The sequence below is a fragment of the Amblyomma mixtum genome, chromosome 1 (genome assembly GCF_055824585.1).
Source record: "Amblyomma mixtum isolate Tamu chromosome 1, ASM5582458v1, whole genome shotgun sequence".
In the NCBI taxonomy this organism is placed as follows: Eukaryota; Metazoa; Arthropoda; class Arachnida; order Ixodida; family Ixodidae; genus Amblyomma; species Amblyomma mixtum.
In genome coordinates, this window is record NC_143012.1 from 190,530,290 (window position 1) to 190,547,685 (window position 17,396).

The window sequence follows — 17,396 nt, forward strand, 5'->3', positions numbered from 1 at the left end:
TCTGAAGCCGGACATGGTATGTGGTACACAGTCGTTATCTTCCATGTCATTTTGCAGTCTCAAAGTTACAACCCGTTCGTAAAGCTTGCCAAGGCACGACGTGAGTGATATGGGCCTGAGGTTTTCGATTTGTAGCTTTTTACCAGGTTTAGGTATCATTATTACTTCGGCGTATTTCCAATCTTCGGGAACCGTCTCCGCCTCCCAATGTTTGTTAAGAAAGCTGACGAGCTATTGTATGAGGTCGTCGCTCAGGTTGCGGATTAGGGCGTTGTCGATTCTGTCCGCTCCGGCTGCCGTGTTTCTGGTGGTGTTTCTTATGGCCGCGTAAACCTCTTCCACAGTTATGGGGCGGTCGAGTTTCTCGTTTTCGGCTCCTCGATACGTTCCTTGGTATCGCGGGGGATTGTGATCGCCAAAACATTTTTCTCGTGCCTTCTCCTGTAGGGCGATGTCTGATCCCTCGAAGGAATGGATGAATCTGTGGATGGCTTTATTGTTTCCTGATTTTATTTTGGTCGGATCGATTAGTGCTCTTAAGAGATTCCAGGTTCTGGCTGGGCCTAGAGTTCCCCTAAGCGAGTCGCTGAGTTGTTCCCAATTTTGTTTCGCGAGTTGCATCGCGTATTCTTCCGCCTTTGCCGTAATTTCTGCTATCTTTAGTTTTAGTTCCCTGTTGTGTTTTTGCTTCCGCCATCTTTTGGTGAGACTGCGTCTCGCTTCCCATAGCCTGAGGAGGTGGACGTCTACTTCGTGCGTTGCTGTCGTTCTCCTTAGACTTTTTGTGCATCGTTGTCGCGTTTCTCTTAGCATGCCGCTCCATTCCTCCAGTGATTGGATACCGCCTTCAGATTTGTTGCAAGCCCCGCGAAACGCGTTCCAGTCAGTGATTTTCGCCTGTCCAATCTGGCGTCTTATGGTGTCGGATGCTATTCGTATCCGGAGGATAAAGTGATCGCTGCCTAGATTTTCCATCATGTTTTCTCACTGTGACTCCCTGCTCTTCCTTACGAAGGTGACGTCCGGGCATGTGTCTGTGCTCACGCTATTCCCGATTCTCGTGGGGGTCGCAGGATCTGTGATTAGACTGCAGCCAAAGTATTCCGCTACTTCCACTAATGTTCTTCCCTTGATGTCTTGGTTCTGGTATCCCCAACTCCTGTCCATGGCGTTGAAATCTCCTACGATGATGAGCGCATTTTCTTTGGCCAGCTTGTGCGCTCCATAAAATAGTTCGAAGAGTTTGGCTTTTCTTTGTCTCGGCGGGCTGTACACATTCAGTAAGAACGTGCTGCGTCGCTTTCGCTTCTTCGAAATGAGTTCAACAAGCGCGTGTTCAATGTCGGTGTCGGCGATGGTACCGTGCCTGATGGCGGTAATGGTTTTGCTGACTAGGACGGCCGCTTTACCTTCGTTTTGACTCTCGTAAACCTCGTACCCTTGTAAGGTCGGCTTGATTTCAGTCTCTTGGAGCGCAATTACATCAGGAGGTGTGAGTTGTGTGTTTATATATTGTTTTAAGAGGGCCTGGTTTTTGCGGTAGCCTCTGCAGTTCCATTGCCAAATATCTAAGTGTTCTTGTTCTTGCCGATACGTACTGATCATGTTTACGCGTAACTGCTGTTGCCTTGTTCGTTTGCGAAAGCTGTTAGCGCTGGACGGTTGTACGCCCTTTCCCTAATGTTTTCGGTATGTTTTTGTTTTCTAAAAGCGCTTCTCATCTCTGAGATCTGCCCTTGGAATTGTACTTGCATCTGTTGCATTTGCGACTGGATTTGCTGCATCATATCCTGCATCATCTGCTGCATCATCTGTTGCATTCGTGTTTCAAGATCTCCTTCGTTCGATGCCTGTGGTTGTCGTTTTGGAAGGGCTCTAGTCGTGTCGAGTTCCCGCTGTTGTTCCTTTAGTGTTTTTGTGAGCTCCTCAACTTTGCGTTCGAGCTCGTTTTGTTTGATTCGAGCCAGTTCTAGCTCGCGTCTGAGCGCATCGCTGTTCGCGTCCTTCGGTTCTGTGACGCGACTGTCTTTGTTGTTTGTGTTGTTTATGTCACTACCCTTTCCTACCGAGTGCGAAGCAGTGGTAGAAGCCCAGCTCACCTTGCTGTCGCTTGTCTGGGAAGGCTTCTTCTTTTTCTTTTTCTCTTGCTTCTCCCCCTCCTGTGGGCCGGCTGGTGGTAGAGGCGGGAAGGAGTTGGACCTCGATCAGCTCCTCGATGTCTCTCCCTCTGAGCTGAGCCATCGCTTGGGTGGTCCCCCGCGTTGGTCGCTCCGTCCTCTTCCTCCTGTGGGTTTTGGCCTCGCTTTTTTCAATCTCTCTCGGCACTCCTTGGATCCGGTCCGGTGTGCCTCGCCACAGATTATGCACTTGGGCGCGCACTCGTGGTCGTCGGGAGGGTTCGAAACTCCGCACAGTCCGCACACAATAATGTTCGGTGTGGGGCACACGTCGGAGCGGTGTCCTTGCTGGAAGCAGACGTAACACACTTGCCTAGTGGGGCGGTACTGGTAGCATGGTACTTCTCCTCCGTAATAAATGACAAACTTCGGCAAGACTGGACCGTCGAACGTGAGCACTGCCGTCTTGGATTTTCCGAGCATCCTTGCCTGAAGTATGGTGACTCCTTGAGTTCTGACTCGTAAGTGTGCTTTGAGTTCTTCAGGAGGGGTACCTGGGTCTACACCGTGGATCACGCCTCGCAGGACGTCTTCCGGTGCCGCCACGTAAGCGTTTACTTCATAAGTCTTTCCGTAGAATTTGAGACGGGTAATGTGCCGCACTAGCTGAGCCGTTTGCTGGTGAGGGGTGCTAACGATAATGATATCGGATCCGGTGCGAAGCCTTACAAGTAGGTCCTCGTCCTTGCATTGCTGGCCGCACGCCATGACAATGGCGCGCGCTGCTTGGTGGGTGGTGAGGGACTTCACCATGAGTCCTTTCTTAGGTCGAATAATGATCTTGTAGTCGCTTCTGGGGAGTGGCGGCATTCTTCGCCTAGGCCTGCTCTGCTCCCTTGATCCATTCTTGTTGCAGCCGTTCGCATCACCCGGTAATTTTCCATCGTGAGGTTTGGCGGCTGGGTCGGTTCCCGTGCCTTTGCGTTCTTTTAGCCTTTGAAGTTTTCTCTGGCTCTTGGATTGTGCAAGCTCCCAGCTGGCATCGTTGTTGTACCCGGCTGGCTTCGACGAGGAGTCGGACGGGATCTCGTCCTCACTTCCCAAGTCGGCGTCTCCGAAGTCGTCTTCATCCATCTCTTGGAATTCGTTGAGAAGGACGTTTGGTGATTGTAATGGCACATCGTTGTCTTGGCTGGGCCCCGCCATATGGTCCGTCGTTGAAACGGCGTCGATGCTAGGCGTCGGCGTCGTCGACAAGGTTAGCGGTCCATGCTCTCACGATGCCGAGCTGGGTGGCCCGTTAGGGTTAGCGGGCCGGCCTCCGCTTTATAACTTTCAAGTCTGGTAGAAAGCCGGAAACTGGTCCTACCGCTTGAAATTTCTATCCTGGGGATCCAGCACTTGATACCTTTCCGTTCCGAAGAAAATCCGGTGGCGAGAATGATTTGGTCCGGTCGAATTTGGTCAAAATCTGCGGAACCGATGCGACGCGCGTCCGCTTGCTTGAACCGCCAAGACCCTCAAGGTAGCTCCAATACCAAAAAACATGGATCCCAACCTCCATCGAGGCAGAAGAGAAGCGAGGGCCGAATTCATTGAGAAAACATACGCTCCTCAAGCCACGACCGTGTATACAGACGCGTCTTGGAGAGGAGGAGATACCAAAATCGCTGTAGCGGCGGTGGTCGATTCGTCTTTACGCGAAATGACCAGCGCGTCTCTCCTAGGCTGCACAGCCGCAGAGTCCGAGGAAGTAGCCGTTGCTCTAGCGGTGGCGGAGGGCTATAGAACCGGGCGGTCACTAACAATACTCACGGACTCTCAAACAGCCTGCCGAAATTACATGAATGGCAGGATAGGTCGTCACGCGCTCCGTATACTCCTCGCAGCGAGCGACAGAATTAAAAACCAGGAAGAACAAAACGACAAGATCCCACACAAAATTGTGTGGGTACCGGGGCACACGGGGGTGGCAGGGAACGAAGAGGCCGACAGGATAGCTCGAGGATACATTACTTTCCGAGCATCCGACGAGACCGCCGAACTCGCGCCAGCACCCAGGGAATATTCAGCCATACTACAAAACTATAGAGGCAGAAGAATGCGATATCCCCCACCGCACAAATCTCTCAGCAGAGAGGAAGCTGTCACTTGGAGACAATTACAAACAGGCTCTTTCCCAAACCTACATATACTGAACAAAATGCACCCTGCGATATACACGGACAAATGTCCCTGGTGCGACGAAAAACCTACACTATACCACATCACATGGGCCTGCCAAAACATACACGTGGTCCCCAAAATACAAAACCCGAGTGCGGAGCACTGGGAGACTCTGCTGTCCAGCGACCGCTGTGAAGACCAACAAGGTCTGGTGCAGCGAGCTCAACGGGCGGCAGTGGCCAGCGGAGCCCTGGACTGAGGGCAACCGACCACTGATTAGAGGCGGACGACTTCGACAGATAAGGCTCCTGGGGGTAGAACCACGACGTCTCTGAAGATGCCCCCAAACCGCAGGAAAAACCATTAGTGCAAATAAAGTTTTCCCTTCCTTCCCCATGCCCGCTCGATGGTTTGGAATGAACAAAGGCACGTCTAGTGAATACGATGTCTTCGCTCACTCCCATCCTCCTCCCTTCCCTTCCGGAGGGGTTGCGTCCACCTAGGTATGAGAGACAGATACATTTCCTTTCCTCAAAAACCAATTTACCGACGAGCGAGGCGTAGAACCGAATGGGCAATGGCGTTCTACGGACTCCCTGGCAGCGTTGCAAGATGCTGTCGCGTTCCACTCTTAGAGGCGAAGCTTAACATCTTAACCACACATCAGTGACCACACTTTAGGTAAAAAAAGTGCCCCCTGAATTTTGACGGGTGTTCACCGAGATATGTGAGACAGTTACTGCGTAATTTCCTTTCCTCAAATACAATTTTCATTTCCTTTATTACGGGCCCTCTTTGTCTTCTTTCACTCCCACTTCCTCCCTTCCTCTACGGTGCGGTTCAGGTGTCCAGCGAGATGACAGTGAATTACTGCGCCATTTCCTTTGAGTTCAAAGGGCAAGGCATCGCGCCGAACGGGTGGTGGGGTTTCGTGGACTCCCTGGCAGCGCTACAACACGCTGTCGCGTTCCACTCCTAAAGGCGAAGCTTAAGCGTCATTAATTAGCAGTTAATTAGTATTCAGGCATTATTCGGTAATTAACCATTAATTAGTGATTTTTCTTCACTTAGTAATTGGTACTCAGTTATATGTGACGCCACCAGTGCCACAGAAGCAGCGAAAGTGGTAAGGAAAACGCTTTCGCCTCTATGCACTTTAGACAGTCAAAGTGCCCCCTGAATTTTGTTCTCCCGATAAGAGACGCCTCGAAGCCTTTCTTTTCCCAGTTATAACCCTCTCGGCTCGTGGCATGCTTTGCCGATCGGGCCAGAAATACGTGCGTGCTCTGGTGCATGATGTAGACCAGGAGAGGTCTGTTGACAAAGGCCAACCCACAAAAGGGAATAGCGCGAGGCAGAAGCGTCAGTCACCCACCATTATCTTTTTTGAAGGAGTGAGGAATTCACGTTAAAACCTGAGCTCCAGACAGATGACACCAGCTTTCGAGATCTGGTGTGAAGGGCAGGGGCCGAGAGGTATACATGGTGCTTTCCGCATTCCTCGTATTTCTTTCTGCGGCCACGCACTTCGTCTACATGATGCCAGCAGTAAATTTTTCTCGGACACCATCGAGCTTCGCGGTGAAAAGAGCCAGAAACGCGCCAGAAGAAGGGCTTACAAGGGGCGCTCACTCACTTCAGAACGCCTGAAACTGACGAGCCGGCGATGCCGGTGGTGCGATGGTGCGGTGGTGCGGTGGTGCGTCATTTCCGGTCAGGTTTGTTGGTTGTCCAGCTCACCGCTAGGAGACAGCGTCGTCTGCTACGGATGTTTTTGAACGTTTCTAACTAAAATACTAGGCGCTTCACAGCCCTAATATTAGATATAAATATTGCTCATAACATGCACACTATATCGAGCGCAAAATTAGCCGAAGTAAACTTTCTGTCAAGTAGGCCTTTAATTGGCAGCGACATGGATGGGAGCCGGGCGGGCGACACCAAACGGTGCTTCGGCTCTACAATGCAAGCCCGCGAGCGGTCCCTCTCCCGAATAGCAGATGCCTGCCAGAGTGCAAGTGTGGGGGTGGGGGACGTGGCCACCTAACCATTCGCCCGTGCGGAGGGGGGAGAAAGGGCGTGTTGTGTACATTGCGGCCGAGTAGGCGGGTGGACGGGACCAGTGTGTAAATAGGAGCCGTCGGACGAATACGTATGTAAATTTTCCAGAATACAACCAATGTTTTTGTTATCGTTTTTCAGCTTTTGTCCCTGTGTGATTTATCCGCTATTATTGGAACCCTAATGTTTAAAGTTCAAAGTTGTATTATTTTCGTTAAATTGAGAAGCTGCTACAACCTGTATCTTCTACCCGACCAGAGGAGTTTTCGTCAAACGTTAGATTTTATAACGCTACCACGTTATCCGCACGTAGTGTAAATATGTGGTGATTACCTTCCTGCCAGAAGTTACCATAAACGAAAGGACGAGAGGAAAGGGAGAGTTTTCACTGTTCCCTGAAACGTCATTTCGAGCCCTAGATTGTTCCATGATAGCTTGAAGTTTAATGCAAATTTGTTTACGCGGACTATCCCTTTGCTAGAATTTAAGTGTACTTCAGACGGATTAGATGCATACTTACGAAAGTACACATTAAATACATTGCCAACACCAAAATGCGATTTCCCGAAACTTGATTTCGAGCATTAGATTTTTCAACGGCACCTTCAAGTCTGCTGCAAATATGCTAATGCGGACTGACAATTCGCTAGAATTCAAGTACTTTTTGCACAAATTAATTTCGTATTTACGGAAGTGCACTTCCAACGCATTGACAAAATGCAAATGCCATTTCCCGAAACGCGATTTCGAGCCCTCGACTGTTGAACGGCAGCTAGAAGGGTGCTGCAAATACGTTTAAAAGGACTGCCCATTTGTTAGAATTGAAGTATACTTCGGATGAATAAATTTCGTATTTACGAAATTACACTTTTAATACATTGACAAAATATCAAAACTGCATACATAATTTTTAACGTATTTGAAAAGTGCTCGATGTATGCTTTAGGTGAGTTATTTTTGGCCTATTTTAAGAATATATTTCGAATATCAAGCATGAAATTTCAGGAACGCATTTCCTACATATGTTTAGTGCATTCATGCATACAAAATGTGTTTAAAATACAATTTAAATAGCCCTGCGTATATTCCAAACGTATTAGTTTTCACTTAAGGGGTCTATCCCCTACCACGCTTCGATGACGCGCTAGACTGCTTGCAAGGGGCCCAAATATCTTCTTCTTTATACTTACGTTCTGGGTAATGGCAGGTACCCATGGAAGAGGCCGATCGCCCCAAAACAGCCTTTGTAACTCTTGACCATCTATATGAATATACTTTGATGCCTTCCGGCCGTTGTAATAATCCCGCCACCTTTTAAACGAGCTGAATACTATTCTGCATGGGCTGAAGTAGAAGACCTGCCGCTGTCACCTCGACGACATCATTCTGATTTAGCCTGAATTTGACACTCACCTCTACCACCTGAAGAACGTTTTGACCTATCTATCGGGCGTCGGCCACCCGCTCAACTTAAAGAAGTGTCATTTTGCCGCCCGCCAACCTACCATTTTAGACCACGTTGTTTTCAAGGACGGTGTCCGTCCGGATCCGGCTAAACTTCGTGTTGTGGCTGCGTTTCCTCGACCTACTTCTATGAAAGAATTGCGCAGCTTCCTATGTCTGCGCTCCTACTTTCGAAGGCTTGTACGCAACTTTGCCTCAGTTGCTGCACCTTTGACACAACTTATGTCCGGCAGTTCCGATCTTTCGCAGTGGTCCCAAGTGTTTAACGACGCCTTCGATTCCTTGCGCCGTATCCTCATAGCCCCGCCGATACTGCGCCATTTCGCCCCGTCCGCACTTACCCACGTCAATACTGACGCCAGTGGGGTAGGCCTCGGCGCCGTACTGGCACAGCACAAATCTTGCTTCGTCGATTACGTCGTTGCCTATGCCAGCCGCATAATCACAAAGGCTGAATATAATTACTCGGTCACTGAAAAAGAGTGTCTGGCGATAGTTTGGGCCCTTGCCTCTACGGCCGCCCGTTTGAAGTCGTAACCGACTACCTTGCCCTGTGCTGGCTTTCCTCTGTGAAAGACCCATCCAGTCGCCTACCATGGAGGGCCCTTCGCCTACAGGAATACGATATCCGCGTCGTGCATCGTACTGGCCGGAAACATCAATACGCCGTTGGTCTATCCCGCTGCCCACTTCCAGCCAATATTTCCATTCTTTCCACCTGCGACGCCTCCTCACCAATATTTCACATGAACGCCATGCCTTCAGCCCACCTTGCCCAGAAATTTCTACCACTTCGGTTTTTTTTTACCATCTACTGACACCACAAAGTAACCGGGCCTCCAGAATTTCGCCACCAACGAAATTCCACCGCCGCGGCTCGGATCGAATCCAGCCAAACGCCATAACCACTGAGCCCCCGCGGCCGCCCAATTATGGATGGAGATGGAGAGCAATGAACACAGACATAAAGAGTGTACAGAATGCTTTTCTGTACGAAGTTTTTCAAGACAAACGAAAAAAATTGGCAGAGGCTCAGCTGGGTTAAGCCCGGAAATTGCGAAAGCAACTTCAATTGTTTCTTCAGCCCGCATCCGTCGTGTCTACCGCCGCTCTGCGCCGATGGTTGGTTGGTTGCGACTGAGAGAAGGATGAAAAGAAAGTGCACGGGCCTGCCTACTGGCTCGAGCCGAGCCACCACGGCTGCCACGTGCAGATAGAAGAGAGCTGAAAGATATGAGGAAAGATTAACACCACTAATTGAACTTGGCCCTCCACTTGTAGATGCTCCCGTATCAAGCGATGTTAACCAGCGTGCATACGCACGCTGTTTAGATAGCCGTTCTTCCCGTTCTTAGTCTGTTTCTTCGGCGCGGCGCCGTCCCTTGGCCACAGCAGATCGTTCCAGCCTCACCTTGTACACATCATACGACATAGCGCACTGAGAGGAGCGCAGCTGCAGCGCCCCCCCCCCCCCCCTCTTCGTTTCATCCCGCTCTAGCGAGCGCCCTCTCACCGCAGCGGCGCAGCCGGCGTGTAATGCTGTACCTCCACCATCGATGGTGCGAGCTGCGGCCCGGGCCAAGGAAGATATATAAAACTTGCTGGAGTGGAAGCCGCCTATACGTGCCTATGGGCAAGGGTGAAGCCGCGCTGAACGGGCGCCGGCCATCTCACCAGAGGCAAAATGGAGCGCAGCGCGCAGCCGCGCCTGGCCGCGCATCTGCTTTTTCGCTCTGCTGATGAAGTTGCGCTCATTCAGAAAGCAATGAAAAGAAGTGGTTCTAGTTGTAAGCGCTTATTTCCCAACAACCAGCACCAAACTGCCGTGATGAAGGCAGTTTAACTGCAGAGGTATTGAGGAGAAAGGCATAGCGCAGCCTGCAGAGGCAAAAAGCAGCGGAGCGCTGCCGTGCTTCTACTTTCTCGCGCTACTCATGAAGTTGCTAGCATTCAGAAATCAACGAACACGTGTGGCTCTAGTTTTAAACGCCTATTTTTCATAAACTAGCAGCCAACTGGCGTGAAGAAAGCAGTTTAACTACGGAAATATTAAGGAGAAAATAGCGCAGCCGCGCTTTTTCGCGCTTAGCAACCCAAACGAGTGGTTCCAGTTGTAAACGTCTATTATTTGTCAACCAGCGGCAAACTGGCATGTAGAAGGCAGTTTGCAAGCTCAGATATTAAGGAGAAAAGCTTAGCGCTGCGTCGCTCGTGCTTTCCCGCGCTGCGGATGAAGTTGCTTGGAATTGCGGAGCAACGAATAGGAGTGATTGTAGTTATAAACGTTTCGTTTCCATCAACTAGCAGCCAACTGGCATGTAAAAGCCAGTTTAAGTGCACAAATTTTATGGAGAAAAGCGTAGTGCTGCTCGCATTTCGAAAGGAATGCACGTGTGCGGCTCTAGTTTTAGACGTTTATTTTCAATCAACCAGCAGCCAACAGATGTGCAGAAGACAGCTCAGCTGCGCAGATATTCTCACTTGACTGTTTAGGGACTTTTCTCTACTGGCCGCGGCTCAAGCGGGCACAGAAAATGCGTTGCGGTTTGCTTATCTCCAAAAAGCGTTGAAGTGGCGTGGCTTCAGACCGCTCGAGCGCTTTTCCAGGTCGGCCTCAAAGCCGGTGATCGAAAGAAATGAAGATTCAAAAAAGTAGAGCAAAGGTGGGTTTGGTGCGTTTGTAAAGATTGGACCATACATTTTCAAATCCTGTTGCATCGTTGCGCACACTCTTCTTCATTTCTCATATTCTAATGCGTCGCGTTGCTTTCGCAGGTTAGCACCGCTTCCTGTATCGCCCACGCTGCACTGCAGATCCAGTGCAATGCATGACTGCTCGTTTCATGAGCAAGAAGCAAGAAAGACACGTGGATACCATTCAAACTAATATTTTAATGTCTGGTTATAAGCGAGAAGCGCCAACAAAACCGAAACGAGCCGAGCTTGATCACTAGCACAAAATAGGAGCAAACTACTCCTGTTTTCAACGACAAATAAAGGATGGAGCACTTGTCAGCAGTAAACAGAGCCTGGAAAAGCGCTCGAGTGGTCTGAAGCCACGCCACTTTAACGCTTTTTGGAAATAAGGAAACCGCAACGTAAATTCTGCGCCCGCGTGACCCACGGCCAGTAAAGAGAAGTCGCGAAACAGGGAAGTGAACGCACTCACCTCGCCGGCTAGCTACAATCGAAAGAACAAGGTGAGTAGTCAAATCGAGATGCGCGCCTGCTATCGTCAGCCACCGCAAACATACTGACTTATTATCTCGGCATCAGCGAGCAACACTTGGCGGTGCGGGCGTCAGTCCAAGCCGCTCCCGGCAACGTTTTCCGTCATTCTTGTTAAGCGTGCTCACGACTGTACGGCGATGGTCCACCATATTGCGCGTGTCTAGTGAAAGCGCAAATATCTTAGAAACGTATCGTCGAGTTATGTGCTGAGGCGTTCATAAATAATTTAATTGTGAGCGCTTAAATTGCCCATGTTGCAACCGACCTTTCACTGCAACTATCCAGGTTCTGCGGAGTTGAACCAGAGCCGAAATTTTCAGTGGAAGTCGACTGCTAGCTCTTGTGGGTGCTTAATGACAACCACATCGTTCATGCGCTCATAGACGTCGGTGATTTCTAAATACTTTTTAGATATTAATTTGATCGTAACTCAGCCAAGGTGGCTATCAAGTTTTTTGTGCATTTTGAGCGTACAATCACAGCTGACATTTTACCACTGAACTTCCTGAAAACTCTTCCATAAAATTCTTAGATTTCAAATTGTTTTCTAATTATCCGGGCCACCGCAGTTCGGAGAGCATGCGTCGGACTAAGAGGCCCTGAAATTCATCCCAATCAAACCCAGTGAAGAGGTGGATCCCACCTTCAATACTTAGGTTTTCACTTGTCAATCCCTTTTAATGTGCGATACACATTAGTTCTGCTGCTCAAGTCGATGGCTTTCGGTCTGATGCTTTGCTGCATGCTCTTTTTCAGGCTGTGGCTGAGTCCTTCCTGAAGACCTTCAGCTCCATTTCAAAGTCGCCGTTGATCGATACATGCCAGAGGCGCCAGTTCGAGGTTATACGTTATCTTCAATTGTTCTCGCACAGCTTCAACGGCGCTGCTGAAAATTACAGTGCTGAGCTTCTTTTTCTGCGCCTTCTAATCTATCCCGTTCGTTGTCATTAACTAAGAAAGACAGACACAAGAAGGTTGAATGTGGCACCAATCATACAAACAAGGGCCGCCGTGGTGGCTCAGCGGTTATGGTGCTCGGCTGCTAACCCGAAAGACGCGGGTTCGATCCCGGCCGCGGCGGTTGAATTTCTTTGGAGGAGAAATTCTAGAGGCCCGTGTACTGTGCGATGTCAGTGCACGTTAAAGAACCCCAGGTGGTCGAAATTTCCGGAGCCCTCCACTAAGGCGTCTCTCATAACCTTAGTCGCTTTGGGACGTTAAACCCCATAAACCAAATCAACCAAACCAACTATCATACAAACAAGAATATGCCGTGCAGAACAAACGCAACCTATGTGGTTCCGTTGAGCGGTAACAAGGTTTATGTGGGCAAGGCTGACCACTACATTAGCAGATGATTACAAGAGCTTTCCAACACATTAGGCGCCGAAAGTGGACAGCATCTTCCGTGAAAGTAAGCCTTGCTGTCGTGGCGATGGAATATGCATGCCCGTTTCCGAGCAAGTAAAGGTTATCGGTGGTGCGAAGAAACGAAAGGAATTCAAAAATCTTGACGCCTTGGATAAAACATGGTTTGACCCCGACAAATGTGTGAGGCTTCCATCGGCTTCCACAGTTATGAAGTGGATTTCCTTCGCTTCAGAAGATGATTATGCGTTTGCTGGCATTGTGTGTTTTGGTGTGCATGCGCTTTGTTGTTGAAGATGAAAGGAGGCGCTCGCGCAATAAACCAGCTGTTCGTATGCGCTCGCCGTTTGTACGGACAGACATGTGTGGCGTAGTATTGATGCGAAGCAGTGCCTAGACTATATGCAGAGCATTGCATTCAACTTCCTTTCAATCTAAGCAAAGTTTTGTATAGAACACGCCAACAAACACATTACTTTATTTCGGTTTAGCAGCCATGACATCAAAGCTTGGAATCATTTTGGCTTAGCAGCGGCTGATTTGGGGGCGCTAGATCCCTTTGCATACACGCAGCAGACCTTCTTGGAAATGGTGAATCCATTGCAAACCAAGGTTTTATTCACTGTACCCTTGCAATCGGTTTCCTTCATGCAGTTTCCTCCATGGGCCCCACATTCAATGGCTCCAGCTGTACGATGTGAGGCATGAAATAAGTGTTAGTATAGTGCACTTGGCGGTTTTTAAAACAATATTTAAACGACATAGCATATGGACGCACAGTGTATTCTGCAGGAAAAAAGGTGATTCCTTCGGTACGTGCTGCTTTAACCTGACACGTGCAAGCGGGCCTTTTGGGGATTGAGTGGAGTATATTTAATAAAACAGGGCGCCAGAAAGTGTCGGAAAGGGTTATTAACGGGAAAGAGCAAGACACATAATACTGCTCAAAGTTCTCTACCGGCTACCCTTCACTGCATTCAAACAAGGCAAACAAAAATATCCGCCACTCTGAAAGCAAAAATGATAGCCATTTTTTGTTAGTAAATCAAACGGCCAGTTATCTCCGCGCTGCCAGAGGATACCTGAGTTAAAGGATGAAGGAGAAAGCTGAATTCGGCAGATAAAGAGGCACCACAAATAATGACTTTTTACAACATGGGATTGTACGCTGCAATCGGGGAGCGGATATAGAACAAAACAGATTTTTTTGCATTTGTCTTCCAATGAAATGTGACTGGCACGATGGTCTAGACGCAGTTAGTCCGATATTTAGGGACTGATGTAGGGCAGTTGTCGACTTGCAGAAGCTGTAGGCTCCAATCCTGGTGCCAGCCCAGTTCTGCACCGGCAACGAGACACGGAATTTTCGTGACTTTGAAACGAATATACCTGCCCTGGTGCTTAATAGTCCTGATGAACAGAGCCAAGAGCCATATAGGCGACGGTAGTCAATTATCAATCAAACTGAAAACGCTAATCGGCAAAAGACACAAAAAAAACGGTCCATAGGAGCAGGTTTGGCCACGCTGACCACTCGCCTACAGCTCAAGATTGACACAATTAACCCACGCTCATAAGCCACAAACGTCCTCCTGGAAAGTCACGTAGAGCGCATTAGGTCTTAGTAAGTGTGGCCAGGTCGGGACAAGCCACGATCGCAAGTCGATCATATGGACGTTCATGCCAGCAGGCTTATTGATCCAGCTAGCATAGCTCTCCTGCTAAAGAAGCTATCAAGTTGCAATTGTATGTCGTATGGTGAAGCGAGTCTCGAAAAAATGATACGCATCATATGATAAACGCCGCCAAGTTCTCAACTCCCACACCCTTCAAGAGATGGCGCTCTGCAGACCCACCCATTACAGGCACTGGAAAGTTATTCCAGTGACTCTACCACCGAGGCTACGCAGGGGCGCCGAATCTTTTGAAGCAGCATCGGAGGAAACGCCGTGCCTTGTCTTTCGACCATTTGAAGAGCCCTCCACCCCCCCCCCCCCCTCTTCGGCGACTTCTGCTAGCCACTCGACAAACGGATCTCTTGCTTCTGCAGTGCGCTTCTCGGTACCCGAACAGCAACCTCCCAGTAACAGAAATCAAAGCCCTGCAACTGTTCGGTACTTCCCGCTCGGAAAAAGAAGAAATTACCTTGGCACCACACGATATGCCATGGCTGCACAACTTTCGCAGCTCCCGGAGTCAGTGCAGTCTGCGTAAACATTCCTCGAAATGTCTGTGCCGTCGACACACACCCCTTAGCTGATCTAGCTCCGTTCTTGCGATCGACGAGCTTTGTGGCGTCAAATTGTGTGCCAAGCAGCGTTGCCCAAGTTTTGCACGGGGGAACATTTCCTTTCCTCAACACAATTTTTTTATTTTCTTTGTAATTTTTTTCTTATGACCGCTCTCTGGCCAAAGAAAACATACTCGCTAACCTACAGTCCAATGTTCCAATTCTCGATTGTTGCAGAAGCGCGAACACCGACATCGTTCACTTCGATGGCACGAAACGGCCGCAAGAAGTTCCGCTTTCCAAGCTTCGTCGGCACGTCCGACTCCGCTTTCCCATTTCCGTCCATTGCCTGAACTTTGGTGCTTTGGTGGGGCATGTTGCCTTACCTTTCGTGCCAGGGCGACATGTCAGTGTTGCGGGGCACATCGCATAACGGCAGGCTGTGGCACTCCCAAGCCGCGATGTATCAACAGTCGCGGCTGCCACTCCTCCACCGAGTAGCGCTGCCCTCGTTGGTAACATGAGCGCCGAGTGGCCACTACGCCTCAGCAGAGAAGCTTCTTTCTAGGCATGAGGTCAAAAAACTGTCCGCGGCCAACAAAACAGCCCCGCAACTTCGGCGCATCATGAAGTTATAGCGCCCAACTCCGCCCCACCCTCAGGCTCGTCCGCTAACTCGCAGGACAGTTCTCTTCCTGCTGCTGTTGCTGCACGAGACAGCAACAGCATCGACGCACCCATTGTTCACTCCACAGGCCGTTCGTTCCGCGACGCTGCCAAAAGATCCCTTCAGGGTGCTGCTCTTGCTTCACCATCCCCTGACCAGCGGGATATTGTGATCGCAGCCATCTCTGCTGCCGTGCAGGCGCTCATGAGCGAGCTACCTGCCACTTCACCAGCGCGCAAGTTGTATGTTGCAGCTATGGCCTCCTAGCTAACTCTCAAACAACATGGCTAGATCAACTCCTCGCCATCGGCCGCGCATATTGCTGTGTAACTTCGGCTCTTTCCGCCGCTGGCAGGCTGAGCTAGAAGAGCACCCCCCTCGCTTCACGTATAGCGCCCTGGCTCTTTAGGAAACTCATGAACATGCGAAGGTTGTTCCCATGCCACGCTACACTGGTTACGCGAGTGTGACTGAGTGCTTCTCAACCATATGCATCTAGGCGCCTTGCCTTGATTCATCTAATCCTCTCGGCAGCAGTGTACTATGGTTCCAGTCTCCTGCATGGAGTCATCGATGTGTGCCGTTTAGTTACTGGCCCCTTGAGTGTGTAGTCGCCACTGTCCCTATTAGTAATTGCGACATATCTGTGGCAATTGTGTATGTGCGACCTAACATTCCGTGGGACCCTTGCTGCATCGTAAGCATTTCTTCCACCTCACCACCGATTCCATCACATGTGATGCATTTAATTCCTAAAACTCAGCGTGGGGTTGTTCTGCCTTCACCATGAGGGAGAAAAATCCTCTTGGTGCCACCCTCGACGCAGGTTTCCTGTGTTTAAACGACGACCAAGCGGTATTTATTAACGCCTGTGGTGTCAGTGCGACGGACGTCTCCTTTGCTACACATTCATGCGCATGTAAATATGTGTGGAAACCTCATTCTGACACTAACCGTTCCTACCACTCCCATTAGACCTCAGTCTCCGTGCGACTCGCGTTAGTGAGCGCCCTTACGACATCGTCAGGTATTGGCGTTTCCGTTAACTGTGTGACAGTGATTGCAGTGCGGCCGATTGTTTCACCCATGTCACCCAGTGCGCCAATCAAGCCACCAACAAGTGTACAGAGTCGATCACACTTTTCTAGAGCGCTGGAAAGGTGCCTTTCTGAGGAATGAAGAGCAATTATGAAGCAGGTATTGACTTTCATTGATAATGCTTGCGCTCGAGAGCAGCTTCATAGAGACGTGAACGCACAGGCACCAGCGTCACACTGATAGCAAAGCAGCTTCGAAAAGATTTCAGTTGATTTGCTCTGCAGAACACCGTCCGAACACACTTTACAAATGTGATCGACTCTGTACTGTTTTCCCCGGCACTACCGTGTCATATATTCAACTCCTCAACTTGGGTGCAGTGTCATGAGTAGCACGGCGTCGTGCTATGCGCTCCCGACGCCGCAAGCTGTGGACGGCTTACAATCACCTCGAAGCGACATGTCACCGTCACGCCAAATGGCTTCATCGTTGCAAAAGGATTTGCCGGGCTAGTTGGTTCATTTCTGAAATAAAGATTTAACTGCGCGAAAGGGTTATGACACAAGGGAGACACATTCAAGACACTTAGAGCTGAGCATTGCTGAGCATTTTTCACTTGTTTGATAGGGAGGGCGGGCCCAGAGATAGCTTCAATTGTGTTTTTCATGTTTTTGTGTTGAATTCGAAGATGGCATAATCTCGAAATTATTTTGAGCAATGTACCGGCTTGTCACAGAGAGCGTTTAAATACGGCTTCCGTATTCCTTGAAAATAAAGTTGTCATTCTGCGCTTCTTGTTGTCATTCTACCCTTTCGCGCTGTTAAATCTTTATTTCTGGCTTCATCGTCGCAGCTGGGCCAGCATCTGCGGAGTGTGACATATGGACAGGAACTCATGTGGCACATAATGCGCCCCTTTCTTCATCCAGGCATTTCTTGATTTTCTGTACTTGCTGTTGCCATTCACCGCAGTATCATCAGGCTGGAGCTAGCAGATCAGCTGGCCGACCACTTGGCCCTGACCGTCGGAGCAAACAACCTTATTCCAGCAGCC

At 49.6% G+C, this 17,396-nt stretch overlaps 1 protein-coding gene across 1 annotated transcript in view; it reads right to left on the bottom strand.

Moving 5' to 3' along the window:
• Window positions 1-17,183: 17,183 nt before the first annotated feature.
• Window positions 17,184-17,396, bottom strand: part of LOC149370313 (uncharacterized) — a 73,300-nt gene continuing 73,087 nt past the window's right edge. Inside the window, exon 9 of the mRNA XM_089577517.1 lies at window positions 17,184-17,207. Within this exon, the coding sequence (XP_089433643.1) occupies window positions 17,184-17,207 (24 nt within the window). The remainder of the gene's footprint in view (window positions 17,208-17,396) is intronic.